The 20166-nt window shown below is 40.8% G+C and overlaps 1 protein-coding gene across 1 annotated transcript in view; it reads left to right on the forward strand.

Annotated features, from left to right (window-relative positions):
- IMPG2 (interphotoreceptor matrix proteoglycan 2) overlaps nucleotides 1-20166 on the forward strand; it is a gene marked incomplete at both ends in the record, with an annotated part of 102900 nt that overhangs the window by 28788 nt on the left and 53946 nt on the right. The window contains 4 exons of the mRNA XM_080655477.1: nucleotides 1890-2056; nucleotides 4965-4996; nucleotides 16087-16136; nucleotides 17065-17147. Of these exons, the coding sequence (XP_080511603.1) occupies nucleotides 1890-2056; nucleotides 4965-4996; nucleotides 16087-16136; nucleotides 17065-17147 (332 nt within the window). The remainder of the gene's footprint in view (nucleotides 1-1889; nucleotides 2057-4964; nucleotides 4997-16086; nucleotides 16137-17064; nucleotides 17148-20166) is intronic.

A 20166-nucleotide genomic window follows, 5' to 3' on the forward strand; every position in this document is an offset into this window, starting at 1 on the left:
TCTTAGGGGAAATGGTTTTAGTTTTTCCCCATTGAGTATGATGTTGTCTGCAGGTTTGTCATATATGGCCTTTAATATGTTGAGGTATGATCTCTCTATTCCCACTTTGCTGAGAGTTTTTATCAAAAAAGTGTGTTGGATTTTGTCTAATGCTTTTTCTGCATCAATTAATATGATCATGTGATTTTTGTCTTGCAATTTGTTTATGTGATGTATCACATTTATTGATTTGTGAAGATTGTACCAGCTTTGCTTTCCTGGAATAATTCCACTTGGTCATGGTGTGTGATCTTTTTAATATATTGCTGGATGTGATCTGCAAATATTTTGTTGAGGATTTTAGCATCTGTGTTCATCAGGGATATTGGCCTGTAATTCTCTTTCTTTGTAATGTCTTTATTTAATTTTGGAATTAGGGTAATGTTGGCTTTATAAAAAGAGCTTAGAAGTGTTTCTTCCTTTTGCATTTTTTGGAATAGTTTAAGGGGATGGGTGTTATTTTTCCTTTGAATGTTTGGTAAAACTACCCTGTGAAGCCATTCAGAACAGGGCTTTTATAGTTATCAGTCTATTCAGGTTTTCTGACTCTTCCTGATTTAGTTTTGGAAGATTGCATTTTTAAAAGAATATGTCCAGGTTGTCCAGTTTATTGAAATATAGTTATTCATAGTATTTATTTTTACATGATTCTTTGTATTTCTGTGGGGTCAGTTGTGACTTCACTTCTTTCATTTCTGATTTTGTTTATTTGGGTACTCTCTCTTTTTTTGTTGATAAGTCATCAATCTTGTTTATCTTTTCAAAGAACCAGGTCTTGGAGGTTTTATTGATCTTATGTATTTTTTTTTTAGTCTTTATGTCATTTATTTCAGCTCTGATCATTATTATTTCCTTCCTTCTACTTACTCTGGACTTTTCTTATTGTTCTCTTTCTAATTCTTTAAGTTGTAGGGTTAGATAGCTTATTAAACATTTTTCTTGTTTTTCAGGTAGGCCTGTAATGCTATGAACTTCCCTCTCAGGACTGATTTCTCTGTGTCCCATAGATTTTGGGTTTTTGTGTGTTCATTTTTATTTGTTTCTAGGATGTTTTTTATTTCTTCCTTAATCTATTTGGTAACCCATTCATTTTTAATAACATGCTATGTAGCTTCCATGTTGACACATTATTCTTAACTAAAGTGTGTAATTTACATTAGGGTTCACTCTTTGTGTTGTACATTATGTGGGTTTTGACATATGTCTAATGATATGTATTCACTATTACATCATTATACAAAATATTTTTACTGCCCTAAAAATCCCTCTGTGCTCTATCTAGTCATCTCTCCTTAATCCTAAGCCCTGGCAACTGCTGATCTATTTACAATTTCCATAGTTCTGCCTTTCCCAGAATGTCGTCTAGTTGGAATCATACATTCAGATTGGCTTCTTTCACTTAGCAATAAGTAGTTAAGTCTTCTCCATGTCTTTTCATGGCTTGAAAGCTAATTTCTTCTAATTGCTGAATAATATTCCATCATATGGATGTACCACAATTTGTTTATCCATTTACTTATTGAGGTATGCTCAATATCAGCTCCACTTTTGTAAAACAAAAATGGATTTTCTTAAAGAGATGGGAAAATATACACCCTGCATATTTGGAGGTGAACCAACCCCCTTTGCAAGGGAAAAGTATGGGGAATGAGCATTCTCTTCAGAGCTGGAAAGTTAAAGCAGGACATGCAGAAACAGTAGAGCTTTGACTGGGAATCATTCCCATGTCCTTCCAAAAAGGACACTGTGGGCAAGTGTCTCAGGAATCTGAACAAACAGGCCCATGATCATTGTGAGAAGCCAAAAGTGCATCAACCTTTCTTTAAAACACCTGTTCATCTGTTTTCCAGTGTGTCAAGAAGCTGTCTGGGAAGCCTTTAGGACTTTTTGGGATCGATTTCCTGGGCGTGAGGAATATCGTTACTGGATGAATTTATGTGAGGATGGAATCACAACTATATTTGAAATGGGCACAAATTTTAGTCAGTCTATGGAACACAGAAGCTTAATTATGAAGGTAAGTATAATAAAAAGGGAAGGAATTGCTGCACTATTGTAGGGGTTAGATATATAGCTAGGGCCTAAAGAAAAAGAGAACAGGTGGCAAATCCCTGCATCCTCTCTGATTTGTTGCATTAGGCTATTTTAGTGAACTGCCATGGGGCATGGCCTAGTCTTTGTAGCCCTAGCTCTGGCCATTATAATAAACACTGTTAATTCAGTATGAGTCTCAGCATTGTTTATAAATGTAAATACTTAAAATAGTACTCAGCAAAAATTTAGGCTAAGAGCATAAATCTCTGAGAGTTATTAAATTACTTAGCCTATATCACAAAGCCAGATGGGCTGGAGCTGAAATCCAGACCCAGTTCTCTTCCGAAATCCACGTTCTTTTCCTTAAACCACTAGGCCCCCCTTTCAGTCGTTAGCAGTTTTACACATTTCAGTGGCTAATATGGAATGGCTGTGCAATAACACTCACATTTATATCAGCATTGTCCATCTCATTGTGTTCCTGATAAGATCAACTGATAGAGCAGCAAATATTTAGGATGTGGAGTTATCATTATCATAACAAAAGCCTCTTGTGATGTTACGTTGGTGTCAATTCAATGCCAATAGAAATCCAAAATTTGGGATGCAGTGAAGAAGGAACTTTATTTACTGTAAAGCAGTTCAACTGTGATACAGCAGGCTGTGAAAACTGCATGGCAGGGAGACTGCTTTGGGGCCAGGTGGCCCTGCGGTCAGGCACCTCTCTGACTAGACAGCTCTGCTCTGCTCCTCTCTAGTCTGCTCCAGCAAGAGATCTTCAGCGTTTCAGCTCAGCCTGGGAAATGCACTCTTCAGTGGAAAGGGAAAATGTGCTCCCAGAGCCGGAGGGGAGCTGACTTACTTAGAAGTCCCCACCCCTGGTCCTTGGTCCCTGATTGGTCTGTCTTCGTGAAAATCCTTGCAGTTTGATTGGCCCAAAAGGCACTGTCCTGATTGGTCAGAATGGAGCCCCTCTGATTGGTTGGCAAAGAAGCTGATGGGGATATAGCTGCAGAGCTCTGATTGGATGGGGAAAGCCTCAATCCTACTGGTTGAAATAGGATCTGAGGAACTCCTTTATAAAGGCTGGCTCAGATGGCAGAAACACAGTGAAGGCAGGCAGTTCAGTGCAGGCTTCTGCCCGAAGTGCAGTTTGCATGAGAGGCCCTGTGTAGAAATGGCTGCTAGGCTCTGTCTATACTGGTATATATTTTAAAATTTGAGTTCAGTTGGCCACCAGGAGCCCTTTTTAGTTGCTATCTTGTTTTTCAGGGTCCACAATTGGAAAGTGTCTCTTATAAGTGGAAATTTTTGTAAGTTTAGTTTTAAAGATATAGGAAATATACTTTCAATAATTATTTAGTAGAACATGTAGACCACGGGGAATAATGTGTTACCTGGATGGCATCTTTTTTTTTTTTTTTTTTTTTGATGGCATCTTAAATAACAAGTACAGATTAGCTAAATGAGAAGGAGTTTGGAATGGACATTCTAGGCAGAGAGGACAACATGGACCAAGTGTTTGTAGATAAGGACTTGTGCCAATATAACAGAAGTGACAGGAAATCAGGCTAGAAAAGTGGATAACTTACAAGTTTGTGTTTAACTTTCTAGATAATAGGAAACCATTGAAGGGTTTTAAGTAGGTGAGTCACAGGGGCTGATTTGACAGTTTTCCATTTTAAAAAAAGGCCATTATAGTTTATATATACTGTAGGATGGAATTGAGGAGACAAGACTAGAGCAGAGACCAGGTTGGATGCTGCTTCAGTGCTCCAGGCCCGAGGGGATGTGGGTCCTAACTCTACCTTGAGATAAAGGGAGCACGAGAGACATGTGGCAAACAAGATTAGTCATGTCTAGTTTTGTTTGGATTAAAGTCGTGGGTTGGTTAGAGAGGGATAGGATGAAGGAGTGGTCCAAGAAGCCTCCCAGTTTCTAGCTCGGATGATTGAACGAGAACTCAGGCAGGGAAGCAACTTTGTAGATGGTGGGTGAAGGGAGAATGAGTCCACTCTCAAATGTGTTGATCTGAGCCATCTGTGAAATATGAGTTACTTGATATGTAGGTATGAAGATATGGAGAGTGGTCAGGGTTATAAATATAGCTAGAGGAATCACCAGCTTTGAGGTGGTAATTAAAACCACGAGAGTGGCTGAGATTATTCTAGGAGAATCTGTAGAGTAAGAAGAGCAGTGAGTAATTTATAAATATCAGGGTTATTTAGAGTAATAGTCTTCCCATTTTGCAGATGAGGAAATTGAGGTCTAATACCAGACTTGCCTCTATGGGACTTGAAACTAGGTTTTCTGACTTATAGTTACTAGTGTTCTTTTTTATCATATTGGTCTCAAAAGAAAACCACTAATTTAGAGGAAATTTGGAGACAATTTGCTTTGGAATGAGACAGAGACATAATCCTATAATTGATAGAATTTGTCTTTTTGTTTGAATTCTGGAGAAGCAGATTTATCAGTTATTTTATCTACATGTTCATATTGTTCTAGGATGAGAGTTACTATAAATATGTTAGATCACAAAATTCTTTGATTCTAAGTCCATGGAAGGTTAAGGTAAAACTCTACCAATCTCTGATTTATAGGCAATTTTGGAATGAGGAGCAGGTAAATCTGTTAATCTCTGTCCATTAAAAGAGAGAACAGGAACTTTTGGGCACATAAACAGAGACTGCACATAGGGGCGTTCTCAGTCACAAACAAACTTGTCATCATTAGTACCTTGCTTTACCTATTTGTCTAACCAATGAGAATAATAACATAGATTCTATAATGTTAAGGCATTAGGCTCTCTATGCCAAAAGTTTTATTTACAGCTTATTAACTGTCATTAACTTACATAAGCTTTTCTTTTTCATCTTTGTTTTTCTTAGAAACTGGCATACACAAAGGAAACTGTTAGCCGGTAAGTGTCTTTTTTTCCCCTAAGTTCATGTTTGGCAACAGAGGTGTATCATTCTTACTCCAAGACTCACCCCAAATTTAATGGCCACTTTCTGTTTTTTTTTTGCCAGTTCCTGCAATGACCAGGCCTGTGGGTAAGTCCCAAATGCTTTTCCTCACCTTGAGACCACTCCCCTCCCCAGACCACCACCACAGCCACTGCGCTTGTTTGCTGTCTGACCTTACCAGGAGGCAGACTTGTTGCTGTCTCTTGGGTGAGAAAATAGATTTCTGGAAATGAAATATGGAATGACCTACTGTTGTTGAGCCTTTCAGGCTAATGATAAAATTGCTCTGAAATGGTGCCCCTTAGTGGAGGATAGTTTATTAAAGGATGGGTGGTGGTGTGGATCATTTTACTGAGGAATGATAATAGTGATTTTGAAGTATCAGAATAGCACAACCTTGATGACTCCTCCAGTGTTATGAATCTTGGCTTCATTGGTCTTTAGGTTTAGAGTTAAGGTCATTTCTGGCTCCTGAGCAGTAGCAGGAAAAATACACTGAGTGGCCAGATTATTATGATCTCTGAACGCATAATAATCTGGCCACTCTGTGTATATATATATATTAGAGGCCCGGAGCATGAATTTGTGCATGGTTGGGGGCCGGCCAGCCTGGCCAGGGGGAGGGGACATGAGCAGTTGGCGGACCTGCCTGCTGGTCGAACTCCTGGCCAAGGGGACAATTTGCATATTAGCCTTTTATTATATAGGATATACACTGAGTGGCCAGATTATTATGTGTTCAGAGATCATAATGATCTGGCCACTCAGTGGATAGGTCATGGAAAAGGAGAGATTTTGAGCCTACAGGAGCTAAAGATTTCCACTTCTACCTATACTCAGAATGTCTAGATTATGCCAGCATGAGTGATTATTTAGAAAAGCACCACTAGGGCATGCAATCCAGGTTAGAGTCCAGAAGTTTGCCTCAAATGAAAGGGAAGGACATTGGAAAAACCACATAGGTGAGTCAGTGTCCAGAGATCCAGTCTTGACAACAGAGTCCTGGTGAAAGCATAGCTGGGGTGTACATGTGGGTGGTAGTGTGGTACACGTATGTTTCAAATCAAACATGAGTAAATAGGAGGGAAATAGGACTCTTTGTGGTCCCACTTATTCATACAGCTAATGCTATCACTGAGTCTATGCTGGGGCCTGAGCCTGAGCACCTACTTAGATGTGGACCATGTCGTTTCCTGAGTGTGGACTCTTCACCGCTGGGAGGCAGAGCTTCTTGTGATTGCCATTGCTACCCACAGGCGGTGGGCTAAATAGTCTGGTGAGTCCTGTCAGTGCCAGTAATCTTCATGGTTTGTACCTGATAAACATGATAGCATATTTTATAGATCTTATATGGTTAAGAAGTACTTAAATACTGAATAAATATGGCTCTTAACCTGAAGAAGTATTGAGGTTTTCAAGTATATTTTTATTGATTTCAGAGAGGAAGGGAGAAGGAGAGATAGAAACATCAATGATGAGAGCGAATCATTGATTGGCTGCCTTCTGCCTCTTGCAATTCCCTGTGATCAGAATTGAACCATGACCTCCTGGTTCAGAGGTCAACCACTGAGCTGGGCTGCTATGTGTTGTTTTAAACTTTCCCTACTGTGATCTGCCAAGTATCTTTCAAAAAGCAAAAAAAAAAAAAAAAACCAACAAAACACACACACACACACAAAAAAAACATTTCCCACCTTACTCAGGACTTCACATCCATCTTACCTCTTAGAAATCTCTGCCTGTCATTGTTTCTCTCTTTCTCCTGAGTCTTCAACTTTCATATTATTAACTCACTAGAGGCCCAGTGCACAAAATTCATGCACGGGGGGGGGGGGGGGGAGGAGGGTCCCCTCAGCCCAGCCTTCACCCTCTCCAATCCGGGACCCCTCAGGGGATGTCCGACTGCCGATCCTCAGGATCGGGCCTAAACTGGCAGTCGGACTTCCCTCTTACAATCCTGAACTGCTGGCTGCTAATTGCTCACCTGCCTGCCTGCCTGGCGCCCCTAATTGCCCACCCCTGCCGGCCTAATCGCCCCTCACTGCATCTGCGTGCTGGCCTGATCTCCCCTAACTGCCCCCCCTGCCGGCCTGGTCATCCCTCACGGACCCCCCGCCGGCCTGCTTGCCCTACGCCGCCTGCTGTTTAGTCATTTGGTTGTCCCTCACTAACCCCCCTGCCGGCCTGGTTGTAGGCAGCCATCTTGTGAGGGCATGATGGTCAATTTGCATATCACCTCTTTATTATATAGGATTCCCATTAGTATTTAAACATGCTCGAGTCTCTGCCACATGACCTATTTTACAAATGGCCTTCCCTCCAGCTCTTGTCTCCATTACAACATTACAACCAGACATCTTTTTTTTTTTTTTAAAAAGTCTTTTATTGTTGAAAGTATTACATATGTCCACTTTTTTTTTCCTCTTTGACTGCCTTCAGCCTGCTCCCCTCCCCCGGGCCTTCACCACCCTGTTGTCTGTGTCCATGGGTTATACATATATGCATGCAAGGTCTTTCAACTAGACATCTTGAAGGCAGCTCCACGTGGCTCCAATCGCTGCTTAACCCCCTGCTATGGGGTCTTACCATATCCTCAATAACCAGTATAAAGCTCAGTTTAGGATATGTGCTCATTAAATATTTGTTAAATGAATTACTGAATTTCTACCCAGTCACCCAAGTTCATTATCAGACCTCTGGTGATAGTTTCAGTGTAAGGACTGCTCTTTGGGATTTTTTTTGCGGGGGGTGAGGGGGGTATCTCAGTTACTTACATTTGTAGTTGAGAGGGCCTATCATAGATCACAAAGGCAAATATACAGTTTTTTAAAAGCAAATGTTTTATTCTGTGTGGGATGACACATGTCACTGCTTCAGTAACCCCTGTTTTCTCCTATATTTGTTTAACATTTAGTACTTTTTGTAACGCTCTGCACATGATATTTATTTGGTTTTCATCAATACCTTTGTGAAATAAGTAGGGCAGGGAGGTGGTTCTGTTTTGGAGATGAGTCCCAGAGCAGCTGAGGTATTTTTCCAAGTCATACACAAAGTTAATTATACATCTGGGACCAGCACCCAGGATTCCTGGCTGGGTGCTTGAGTTCTGTTGTCACATGCTGATTACAATGAACAGATTTAAGAGCAAAGCAAAATATAGAAAACTGTCAAGGAGAGTAGTCTTCTAGACAGGAGATTATGCTTGGCTTGTTTCACTACATTTTTACACTTCTGTTCCATGTGGCTGTGGTATTTTCTGACACAATCCCACCTGAATTCCACTGACATGATTAGGCAGCAGCGGAGAGGAATAAATGATGTGCTGGATGAGCTGAGGAAATGAGACCACAGGGGGTTGTTTGCTGTTGGTATTAAACTAAAGGTCTTAGCTGAACAACTTCAAATTTGCGGTTTGGAAACGAAGAAGCATTTCTGTCTCCAAACTCAACATGACTCTGTGTTCTAGTTCTGTTGTGAGTGACACCTCAGCAGGTCCCTGCAGGAGGCCCACCTGATGAGAACCTGTGAGAAGGTTCTTGTTGTTAGTGTTCTTTACTGTCTTTTGAAAACAGAGGGGGAGGGGGAGGGGTTAAGTGTTGGAGTGTTAGGCAAATACTTTCAGTTATGGAGAGTTGCCTACTTACCGTCATTAAAACCATGCTATTTTGAATTCAGTGATTTTTCTGAAGTAAGCACACTGCTCCATCTGATTGCTCACGTAGAGAATGAGCATAAGTCTGACTCTGATGTGGGGGCAATCTGACCAACCCCGGCGGGGGGGCTGGCTTCTCTGCTGTCACCCCAGCTTCCTGTGCTAGTTACTGTGCTGTGCTTTGGTTGCCTTACTTTGACCTCCTGGCTCTTTATACCTGGTGGCTTATGGCTCTTCAGCTCTCACCGGTTTCCCTTCCTTTCTCTGGGCCCGTGTGCACTTTGGCGTTTAGGTTGTTTAGTTTAGGTAGGCCGCTAACGTTAAGATAAGGTGAAACCATCTTGGTTGCGCTTCTAGAGACCATGGGCCACGTGAAGGCCGTGTGGTAAGGAATTAAGGTGGGTAAGAGTGAGGCTTCTGGAATCAAATGGGCCTCTTCTACATTACAGCTCTTCCCCGGCTGGCTTTGTCACCTGAGCAAATTCTTAACCACTTCCAGCATTAGCTTCCTCACCTGTAGAAATGGGGATACTAATACCTTCCTCTTAAAATTGTTGTGAGTTAACTAAGATAAACTACTTAGCACAGTGCTTGACATGTAATGAGGGCTTAGAAATTTAGTTGTAATCATTCTTGCTGTTATTATTATTGAAAAGGGAACTGGATACAGTTAGAAATTGAGGCGTGGCCTTGGGTTATATTGCATTATTGGGTGACCCTGGGAAAGTGGCTTTACCCATGTGGGCCTCATTTTTTCATCTATCACGTGAGGGTATGGAGGGGTTCTGCCTTGTGGACAATTGATAGACCCTATTCAGGACTGATTATGTTAATGTCTGTTTCAAATGCATCTGAATCTCATTTTTTTTAGCTCTACTTCCTGTAATCCAAGAAGACTTTTAAAAAATGTTTTATTGCTTTGTAGAGAGAGAAGAAGGAAAAGGGAGAGAGAGAAAAACATCAGTGTTAGAGTGAAACATCAATTGGCTGCCTCCTGCACGTCCCCTACTGGGGACAACCTGGCATGTACCCTGACTGGGAATCAAACCGGCAACCTTTCAATACACAGGTTGACACCCAGCCAACTGAACCACACCAGCCTGTGTGCAAAAAGCCTTTTGCCCTGCCAGTGTCACTCAGTGGTTGAGTGTCGACCCATGAACCAGGAGTACACGGTTTGATTCCTGGTCTGGGCACATGCTTGGGTTGTGGACTCGATCCCAAGTAGGAGGCATGCAAGAGGCAGCCGACTGATGATTTTCATCATTGATGTTTCTATCTCTCTCTCCCTCTCCTATCGTCTCTCTGAAATCAATAGAAAAAAAAAAGGAGAAAGAAACCTGTTGGTGCTTCCTCAGCTCATCACACATCATAATGACTTATCCAGATGTCGTATTCCTTTAGATCCTTCTAGATGACAGCTCACTTAGTAAGCAGTGTCCTACACATGCACTATGAATAACCAATAGTGATAGGTTTGGTGTAATAGTTTAATATATATATTTTTTAGATAGTATCTTTAAAAGCCAGAAGAATCGTGTGTTTTTTGTTTGTTTGTTTTGCTTTGTTTTAATCTGTGTTTCTCAAATTTTCTACTAAAGCCTGAAGGTTTAGGGATTATAGCCCTTGTTGACTCCCCACTCCAGTTCCAGGCATGAAATGCCTTTGAATTATCATATTTTATGTTTTTTTTTTGTTAACTTTTTTTTATTATTGTTTAAAGTATTACATATAGATTACATATAGTAGTACATATATGTCCTTTTTTTTCCTCATTGACCTTCCCCCAGCCTCCCCTACCCCCTGTTGCATGCCCTCATCCACCCCCCGCCCCAGGGTCTTGTGTCCATTTGTTGTGCTTATATGGATGCATACAAGTCCTTTGGTTGATCTCTTCCCCCCCCACCCCACCCGCCCCAACACTCCCCAGCCTTCCTGTTGTAATTTGACAGTCTGTTCGATGCGTTACTGTCTCTGTATCTATCTTTTTGTTCATCAGGTTATAATGTTCTTTATTTTCCATAAATGAGTGAGATCATGTGGTATTTTTCTTTCATTGCCTGGCTTATTTCACTTAACATAATGCTCTCCAGGTCCATCCATGCTGCTGCAAATGGCAAGAATTTCTTCTTTTTTATAGCAGCGTAGTATTCCATTGTGTAGATGTACCTACTTTGCTAATCCATTCATCTGCTGATGGGCATTTAGGCTGTTTCCAAATCTTAGCTATGGTGAATTGTGCTGCTATCAACATAGGGGTGCATATATCCTTTCTGATTGGTGTTTCTAGTTTCTTGGCATATATTCCTAGAAGTGGGGTTACTGGGTCAAATGGGAGTTCCATTTCTAATTTTTTGAGGAAACTCCATACTGTTCTCCACAGTGGCTGCACCAGTCTGCATTCCCACCAGGAGTGCACGAGGGTTCCTTTTTCTTTGCATCCTCGCCAGCACTTGTCATTTGTTGATTTGTTGATGATTGCCATTCTGACGGGTGTGAGATGGTACCGCATTGTTGTTTTGATTTGCATCTCTTGGATAATTAGTGACTTTGAGCATGTTTTCATGTGTCTCTTGGCCTTCCTTCTGTCTTCTTTCGAAACGATTCTATTTAGGTCCGTTGCCCATTTCTTTTATTGGATCATTTATCTTCCTTTTATTAAGTTGTGTAAGTTCCCTGTAGATGTTGGAGATTAAACCTTTATCAGTGATAACACTGGCAAATATGTTCTCCCATGCAGTGGGCTTTCTTGTTGTTTTGTTGATGGTTTCTTTTGCTGTGCAAAAGCTTTTTATTTTGATGTAGTCCCATTTGTTTATTTTCTCTTTAGCTTCCATTGCCCTAGGAGCTGTATTGGTGAAGAAAATGCTTCGGCATATGTCTGAGATTTCTCTGCCTGTGTATTCCTCTATCATTTTTATGGTTTCCCGTTTTATGTTTAAGTCCTTTATCCATTTTGAGTTTATTTTTGTGTATGGTATAAGTTGGTGGTCTAGTTTCATTTTTTTGCATGTATCTGTCCAATTTTCCCAACACCATTTATTGAAGAGACTGGCTTGACTCCATTGTATGTTCATGCCTCCTTTGTCAAATATTAATTGGGCATAGTGGTTTGGGTCAATATCTGGGTTCTCTAGTCTATTCCATTGGCCTATATGTCTGTTCTTGTGCCAGTACCAGGCAGTTTTGAGCACAGTGGCTTTGTAATACAGCTTGATATCTGGTATTGAGATCCCACCTACTTTGTTTTTCTTTCTCAGGATTGCTGCAGCTATTCGGGGTCTTTTTTTATTCCAGATGAATTTTTGGAGAGTTCTTTCTAGGTCTGTGAAATATGTCGTTGGTATTTTAATGTGGGAGTGCATTGAATCTATAGATTGCTTTGGGTAGTATGGACATTTTAATGATGTTGATTCTACCAATCCATGAACATGGTATGTTCTTTCATCTGTTTACGTCTTCCTCTATCTCTTTTTTTCAGTGTCCTGTAGTTTTCCGTGTATAGATCTTTTACTTCCTTAGTTAAGTTTGTTCCTAGGTAATGGGGGAATAAGGACACATATGTAATACCTTAACAAATAAAGAAATTAAAAAAAAAATAAAAGAAAAAAATTAGTTTCTTAAGTAAAAGATGAAAAAAAATAAAAATAAAATGTGCAGTAGTCAAGGTCATTCACTTCCTCTACTGTTCTGTTTGGCACGCCTGTTTCCTAGTCAGGACAGTATTGAAGTTCCCTGCATTCCACTGCTCCTCAGTGTTGTAAGCCAGTCCTGATTTTTAAGCAGGCGGTGTGTCTTTATTTTTTGTATTTCTTTATTTGTGTTTACATAAGAGTCAATTTGTGATTCAACCCCTGGGTGGCAGTGTTTCTGGATTGACCTCCAGGTCTATAGGTCCTCTCTAGCTAGTGTTTAGATTTTGTTTTCCCTGTGGCACTTAATATCGGTTTGAGGGAGTGGGTTGCTCCAGAGCTGGTTCTCTGATGGTTATTCCCTGCTCTGATCCCCAGCTTCCAGAAAAACTACTTTTTCCTGCAGTCTCTTATCGAGTGTCCCCAATTGGGTGATCCTATGTATTGGGCTTAGTAATCAGAGGCAAGGATACAAAGAGGAAAAGAAAAATTCAGAGTAAGTGTGTGAACTCCGGGGCTGCACGCAAATTTGTGCAGTCTTTTTTCCCCTTGGGTCTAAGCAGCTGGCACACTTTTAAAATTTTTAGGCTGTCCTTTTGCATCCAGATCAAAATGGGTTGCTTTTTAGAGTTCCCTTCTGTTAGCAGCTCTGAGGACCCCCTTCCACATTCATGGATCATGCCAGCCCCAACGGCCACAGAGACTTCCCCAGGACCTCCAGTTCCCGCCGTTCACGCATTTCTCTCTCCTGCCCGGACCAGAGACCTCACCTCATCCCAGGCAAAATCTGACCTTTCCTTGGGGGGAGTGTAGAGCTCCTTTGAATCTGCGTGCTTGTGCCAATCGGGGACCGGTGTTCTCGGTTTCACAGCTGTTTGGTGGGTGCCGTAGTTGTAGATTCCCCGGGCTTTTCAGGTGTCTGATAACATCCACTTTCCCCTTCAAGATGGCGTGGTCTCCGTGTCTGAGCCAGTCGCTCCGGGAAGGAACCCAGCAGCAGTGGGGGCTGCCCGGTCAGGGGAGCCCTGTCCAGCAGTCCCCCACAGTCTTCTGGAGTATAGCTGTCCATCAACTCACCAACAAATACTCCCCATGCGACCACACACTCTCCCTTTGTTTTCTCACTCACACACTATTTTGCAGTCTGTCTTCCCATCGGCAGCCATCTTCTCCCTCAATACTATCATTTCTATGTCAGAGCAGATCTTGGAACTTTTAAATGGAAAAGCTCAGTGTGGAACCTAAACTGGTTTCCTGGCAGAGCAGGCTGGCTAGTGGACAGACTACCCGCATTGGAAGGAGGTGAGGGCACCTCATATTTTAACTTAATATCTATTTGAACTTATATAATATCCATACTATAGCCACATTTAAAAAAATATTAAAATATTTTAAATTATTTATCAGTTGTTACTTAGCTCTCCAACTGCTCTGCATCAAGTAGAATTGATGCCTGAAGATGTGTGCCCTGTGTATCTGGTGGCTTTGAGCCCCTACCCCCAATAAACTAATTTGTAGCAGCAGGGCAATGCAAAGGAGTTGTTCTAAAGATGGGACTCATGGCACATTGGCAAGTCTGCAAAGGAGACATTTTTAACTGAATAGCCTTAGGAGTCTGATTTGTGTGAAGTTGAATAGAGTTTTCAATTGCTATGAATTGAAAACTGGTGTTATCACCATCCAGCTCCTTTGAAAAAGGGTAAGGAAACAGCCCATTCCCTTAGGACAGTGGTCGGCAAACTGCGGCTCGCGAGCCACATGTGGCGCTTTGGCCCCTTGAGTGTGGCTCTTCCACAAAATACCATGGCCTGGGCGAGTCTATTTTGAAGAAGTGGCGTTAGAAAAAGTTTAAGTTTAAAAAATTTGGCTCTCAAAAGAAATTTCAATCGTTGTACTGTTGATATTTGGCTCTGTTGACTAATGAGTTTGCTGACCACTGCTTTAGGACATGCACACAAATTTTAAAGTTCTAAAACTTCCCAAATTACTGTAATTTAATTTTTATATTTTTTGAGTATGGAATTTGGACTTGCAGAAACCTACTTTCTTTCCTTCAGAGTGGGGATCTCTGCTTGCAGTCGCATTGTTGAAGGACAGCTGGGAGACCTGAAGCCTGCTATCAGTGGCCTACAGCAGCCATTTCTCCAAGCTCGACTCTCTTTATAGAAAGTGATTTTATGATTTCTATGATCTCTCAAATGAGATGAGAGTTGTGCTTGTATGTTCCCCTTAGACACTAGTACTTTCCAGTCTGTACTAAATGTATTTATAATCATTTATTTGCTATCTATTTTCTAGAAGACTGTAACTTTCATAGACCATGGATGTTTTGTTAACAACTATATGACACATGCCTCCTACATTGTTTTGCCAATAGTATTTATTTATTCATTCAAAAAGATCTATTTAAGCTCGGCTAGTGTGGCTCAATGGTTGAGCACTGACCTATGAACCAGGAGGTCATGGTTTGATTCCCGGTCAGGGCACATGCCTGGGTTGTGGGCTCGATCCCCAGTGTGGGGCTTGCAGGAGGCAGCCAATCAATTACTCTCTCTCATCTTTGATGTTTCTATCTCTCTCTCCCTCTCCTTTCCTCTCTGAAATCAATAAAAATGTATTAAAAAAAGATCTACTTAATGTCTATTAAATAGCAGGTACTATTTAGGCTGGAGATACAGCAAGAACATGGCAGGTAAACTCCTTGATCTCAAGGAGTTTAGATCCTTAAGGCATTCTTTCCCTGTGGTAATGGAAATGCTCTTTACTGTGCTGTCCAATGTGCAGCCATTAACCACATGGGACTATTGAGCACTCGAAATGTGATTAAGGAACTGAATTTTAAACTTTATTCAGTTTCAGTTAATTTAAATTGCCACATATGTCCAGTGACTACCCTATTAGACAATGCCATCCTAGAAGATTAAGGGATTGGAGACAGAAATAAAGAAATCCTATATAATAAAAGGGTAATATGCAAATTGACCGAACGGCAGAATGACCAGAACACCTGCAGCCCCTCACCCTGCCCTGGCCGGCCCTGCCCCTGAGCAGGTACCCCCACCCTGATTGGGGGCGGGCTGGCCGGCAAACTGCCCCCTCCCTGGCCCCTCGCCCCTGCCGGCCTTGCCTCCAAGCAGGCCCCCTCGCTCCCGAGCAGGTGGGGCCAGCTGGCAAACCGCCCACAGCCCCTCACCCCAGCCAGCCCACCCCCAATTGCCCCCATCAGGGCGGGCTGGCTGAACCCCACCAGTGCAGGAATTCATGTACCAGGCCTCTAGCAGATAATAAATGAACAAAATAATTTCACATAGTGATAAAAACTGAGAAGAAATAAAATGGAGGAGGGATGATATAATAAGTGGATGAGTACTTTGTATAGCAAGATTCTAATTGAGCAGGAATCAATAAATAGAAAATAATTAAATTATGAAGACTATTTTTTAAAAACTTGTTATTCAGTACTTTGATTTGGAATCCTTGTTTGAAAATCTAATGAATTCCTGCCCTGCCCAGTGTGGCTGCCGGTTTGACATACCTGGGTTGTGGGCTCAATCCCCCAGTAGGGGCTCGATCCCCAGTGGGGGCAGTGTGAGGTGTGTGCAAACATGTGCAGGAGGCAGTCAATTGATGCTTCTCTCTCTAAAAATCAATTAAAAATTAAAAAAAGGAAATCTAGCTAATTCCTTCTTGGGATAAGAAAGCACACGTAAGCCCTCACATTTCTATTATTTTATTAACTCCAAACATTTTTCCCCCCTAGCCCTGAGTTGTCATCTCAAGTTCCTGTTGGTGATACCTCAACATTGGAAGGTATGCTTTTTGCCTTTACTTACTTTTCTTTCAAAATTATTTATGGTTTAACACAATCTTGCAAGCAAACATTTTTCAGCTCACATTTAAAAAAATACTGTGTTCTCTCTCTATATATATATGTTGTTCAAGAGCCTCAAGAAAAAGTAATTAAAAAATTTATTTTATGGCGTTATGCTGTGGGTACTTAAAAAACCTTTAGTTATCGAGTATGATACAAATCAGAGAACTGCTTAAAACAAATGTACGACCTCAAGAATTGTTGTAAGGCAAACACTCTGTAACCACTGCTCAGGCCAACAGGGAGGACCTTCCTAGGCACAGCATTGGTCATTTGTCTTGGAGAGTTTCCCAGAGTAAGGAGTTTTCTGGCTGCATTCTGCCATGTACTTTAACATGTTCCTCTGGCTTCTTTATTGCCTATAAAGTGGTAGCTGCTTTCTTTATTAATTCTTTAAAAGCTTCTCTTTATTGGAAATTTCAAACATACACAAAGATTAGAATAGCACAAGGCCCAGCTTCAACAGTGGTGAAGTCATGCTTAGTCTCCAACCTTCACCCACCTCCCTCTGTGGCAGTGTCACTTCCTTCAGTGTCTCTTCCCTTTCCCAGAGGGCTCTTCAAGGACAGGGGCTTCGTCTGAATCCCTAGCATCTTGCACAGAGCCTGACATGTACGAGGTGTTCAGTAAATGCTTGTTGAATGAATGAATCATAATAATCTCTTGTCCTGGGAAGACTCCATGCAAATGTGTCTTAAGGTTAGAATGCACAGAATTTCCAGAGTGAAAAAGCAAATGACTTATGGAAATGGTTTAGTAGTCAGTTCCTTATTTCTTGATATGGATTCTGACTTGGTCAGGGACTGGATTCATGCACATGGTTCCCCCCCCTTTTTTTTCATGCACATGTTTTTCTTTTTCTGTTAGGTGCTGCCCTCAGAGTTCCATATCCAGGGGTGACCTCCTCGGCAGGTACCTCAGAGAGCAGCTTGGGGAGACCAGAGGAGAGTGTGAGTGACGCTCTGTTTTATTTAGTTTCTAACATGGAGAACACAGCAGTAGAAATGAAGGAATTGTGAATAATCATTGGAACATTAATATCCCAAACAGAACAGGGGTTAAGTGAGTTTATTATGCCATTGTCAGAGTACACAGGACTTCCTGTGGTTCCCTTGATGGAAATGTTTTGGATTCTAAAACCAGTGCATTGAAAAGATTCCTTGGAGAGTCAAATAAAACAGCTTTTGGCGAGAGAGGGCTTCAAATTGTAAATGAGATGACTCGGGTTCTGGGGAACTGTCCTTGTGGTAAGCCCACTCACTGTCTCTTGTGGGCTACAGGACATAATTTACTTTGGGGATTTTTGCCTAGATTCTTCTATCCCTAAATCAACCAGGACTTAGCCTCCTCTTCTTCCGAGTAAAAGGATATAGATTTTATGTCATTAAAAAATCTAGAAGCAGCCCCTGGCTGGTTTGGCTCAGTGGATAGAGTGTTAGCTTGTGGACTGAAGGTTCCCAGGTTCGATTCAGGTCAGGGGCACATGCCTAGGTTGTGGGCTTGATCCCATTGTGGGGTGTGCAGGAGGCAGCTGATCAATGATTCTCATCATTGATGTTTCTATTTCTTTCTCCCTCTCCCTTCCACTCTGAAATCAATAAAAATATACTTTAAAAAAAATCTAAAAGCACCATTCTTTTCACATACATAACCTGGCCACTGTACAACATTAAGTTGATTTTTTTTTTTTACCACATTCAGATTCTTTAAAAAGTACACACTGTCCAGGAAGGTAGAAATGTTTTATTAGAAATGTTGTTAAATATGTATTTTTAAATTTTGGGGTTCATAAATCCTTGATTATGTAATATATAGCGAAGTCTGAACATACTCAGTAGAAAGGCACAGTTTAGTTACCTTGCACTTTCTCTTCCTAAACTTCAACTTTTTAACTTATATAAAATCAGAATAAATCACCCACTCTGCCCCACCAGCCTCCCTATAACTGAACAAGGCTGGTAGTAGATTGGGATGCCTGAGTTGATGCCCAAATCAGTACTTTTACCTTCAGTACCACTGTGTTCCAAGTTGATGGTGCTAAAAATATCACCACTTGAGAAATATTTGTGAATGAATACAAAGTGATACTGTAGTTCTGAATTTGAGTCAGAATAATTATGATTTAGGTCTGGAAAGTTTTATAGAACGAGATAAAATTTACTATAGTAGAAATGAAGGAATTGTGTATAATCAATTGGAACATTAATATCCCAAATAGAAAGGGTGATTTGAAGCCAATTTATAAAACAAAACACTATAGAAATACCTAACAAGAATTAGTTCAAAATAAAGCCCAAGGTACAATTTTTGCATTTCAGTTTTTCCTAATATATTTTTCCATCTACCATTTTAGCAATCATGTACTTTTTCTATTTTCTTTGTAGTTACACTATAAGGTATAATGTATGTTTTTCTATCAAAATTTAAATGTTTCAAAATCTTTGTCCTTATCCTGAGCAATATGGGAAAATTAGAACACTGTACTTCAAATGACCACCCTACTGATTTATATTCTATTTTCAGTATTTTTGTTTCCCCCCCCCATTTTAGTTTCTCTCTTTTTACGCCTATAAATTAGACAGTACTACGTTTTATACAGTAAAGTTTGTTTTACATTTATATACACTGATAAATGATGTTTATCAATTTTTTTCTTAAAATTATTTTTTTTTTTTGCATTTTAGACATCTATTCGAGGCTAATTTTCCTTCTGAAATATATGCTCCTGATATTACTTTAGTGAGAGTCTCTCACTGGTTCAATCTCAATTTTTGATCAACTGAAAATATCTTTATTATTCTCTTAGTTTAGAAAAATATTTTAAATCTGTATTAAATTCTAGATTGAGGTATTTTTTTGAGGTCAAGGTTTATTTCACTATTTTCTAACTTTTATTGTTACAACTGGGAACTTAACTGTCAGTTCAGTTGTTATTCTGGTTGTTTTGTCTCCTTTTTTTTTGGAAGTCCTTTTATTGTTGTTTTTTTTTTTTTGCTTATTTTTTTCAAGGATATTATATTCACATGGGTCTAAGAATTACAAATATAAGAGATAATTGGTCACATATTTAACCCTGTCATCTTCCCAGTTTCCACTCTACACTACCCCTTCCCCATACCCTATCAGGCAATTACTTTTGTTATATTCCTGTGAATTATTCCAGACTTTATTTTTTAAAATATTGATTTAAGAGAAGAAGGGAAAGGGAGAGATAGAAAACATCAATGATAAGAGAAAACCATTGATCTGCTGCCTCCTGTATGCCCCCTACTGGGATCAAGTCCGCAACCTAGGCATGTGCCCTAACCTGGAATAAAACCCTGAATTCCTGGTTCCTAGGTCAACGCTCAACCACTGAGCCACCACCCAGGCTCCAGGCTTTTTAAAGGCACATGCAAGCAAATACAATTCCTATTCTTCCCCCCAAGGGATTCTTTAACTTGAGAGTCATGAAGACAACAAACAGGGTTATTTTAAAAAGCAAAATATGCATTATTGGAATGAACTATATGTAGTTTATGATGCAATAAACTTAAGTGTAAATATATGTCAATGAACTACAAATAATAAATTTAACTGCATGGGGATTCTCTTGTTTCAGGGCATTGTGATCCCTTTGAAAGGAGCTCCCCTTTTAAAAGTATTCCTTGTCTTCTCTCTTTTTCTCTTTCTATCTATATATATAAAAAGCCAGTGACTGTAATGGCCATAACGACCATGATGACTGGCCGCTATGACACCCATTGTGGCCAGCGAACCGGCCAATCAGGGGTTGGGGCTGCCAGCCAACCTCATGGCCCCTCCCTCCTGCTGGCCTGCCCCTGATCAGACTCTCCCACCCTGATCAAGAGCCAGCCAAATGCCCCCTCCCTTCCCCCAGCCAGCCCCGCCCCCATCAGCCTGCCCCACCACGATAGACCCGCAGTCCCTCCCCCTGGCCAGCCCTCCCCTGATCGTACCCTCCACCCA

This window comes from Plecotus auritus (assembly GCF_963455305.1).
Source record: "Plecotus auritus genome assembly, chromosome: 2".
Taxonomy (NCBI): Eukaryota; Metazoa; Chordata; class Mammalia; order Chiroptera; family Vespertilionidae; genus Plecotus; species Plecotus auritus.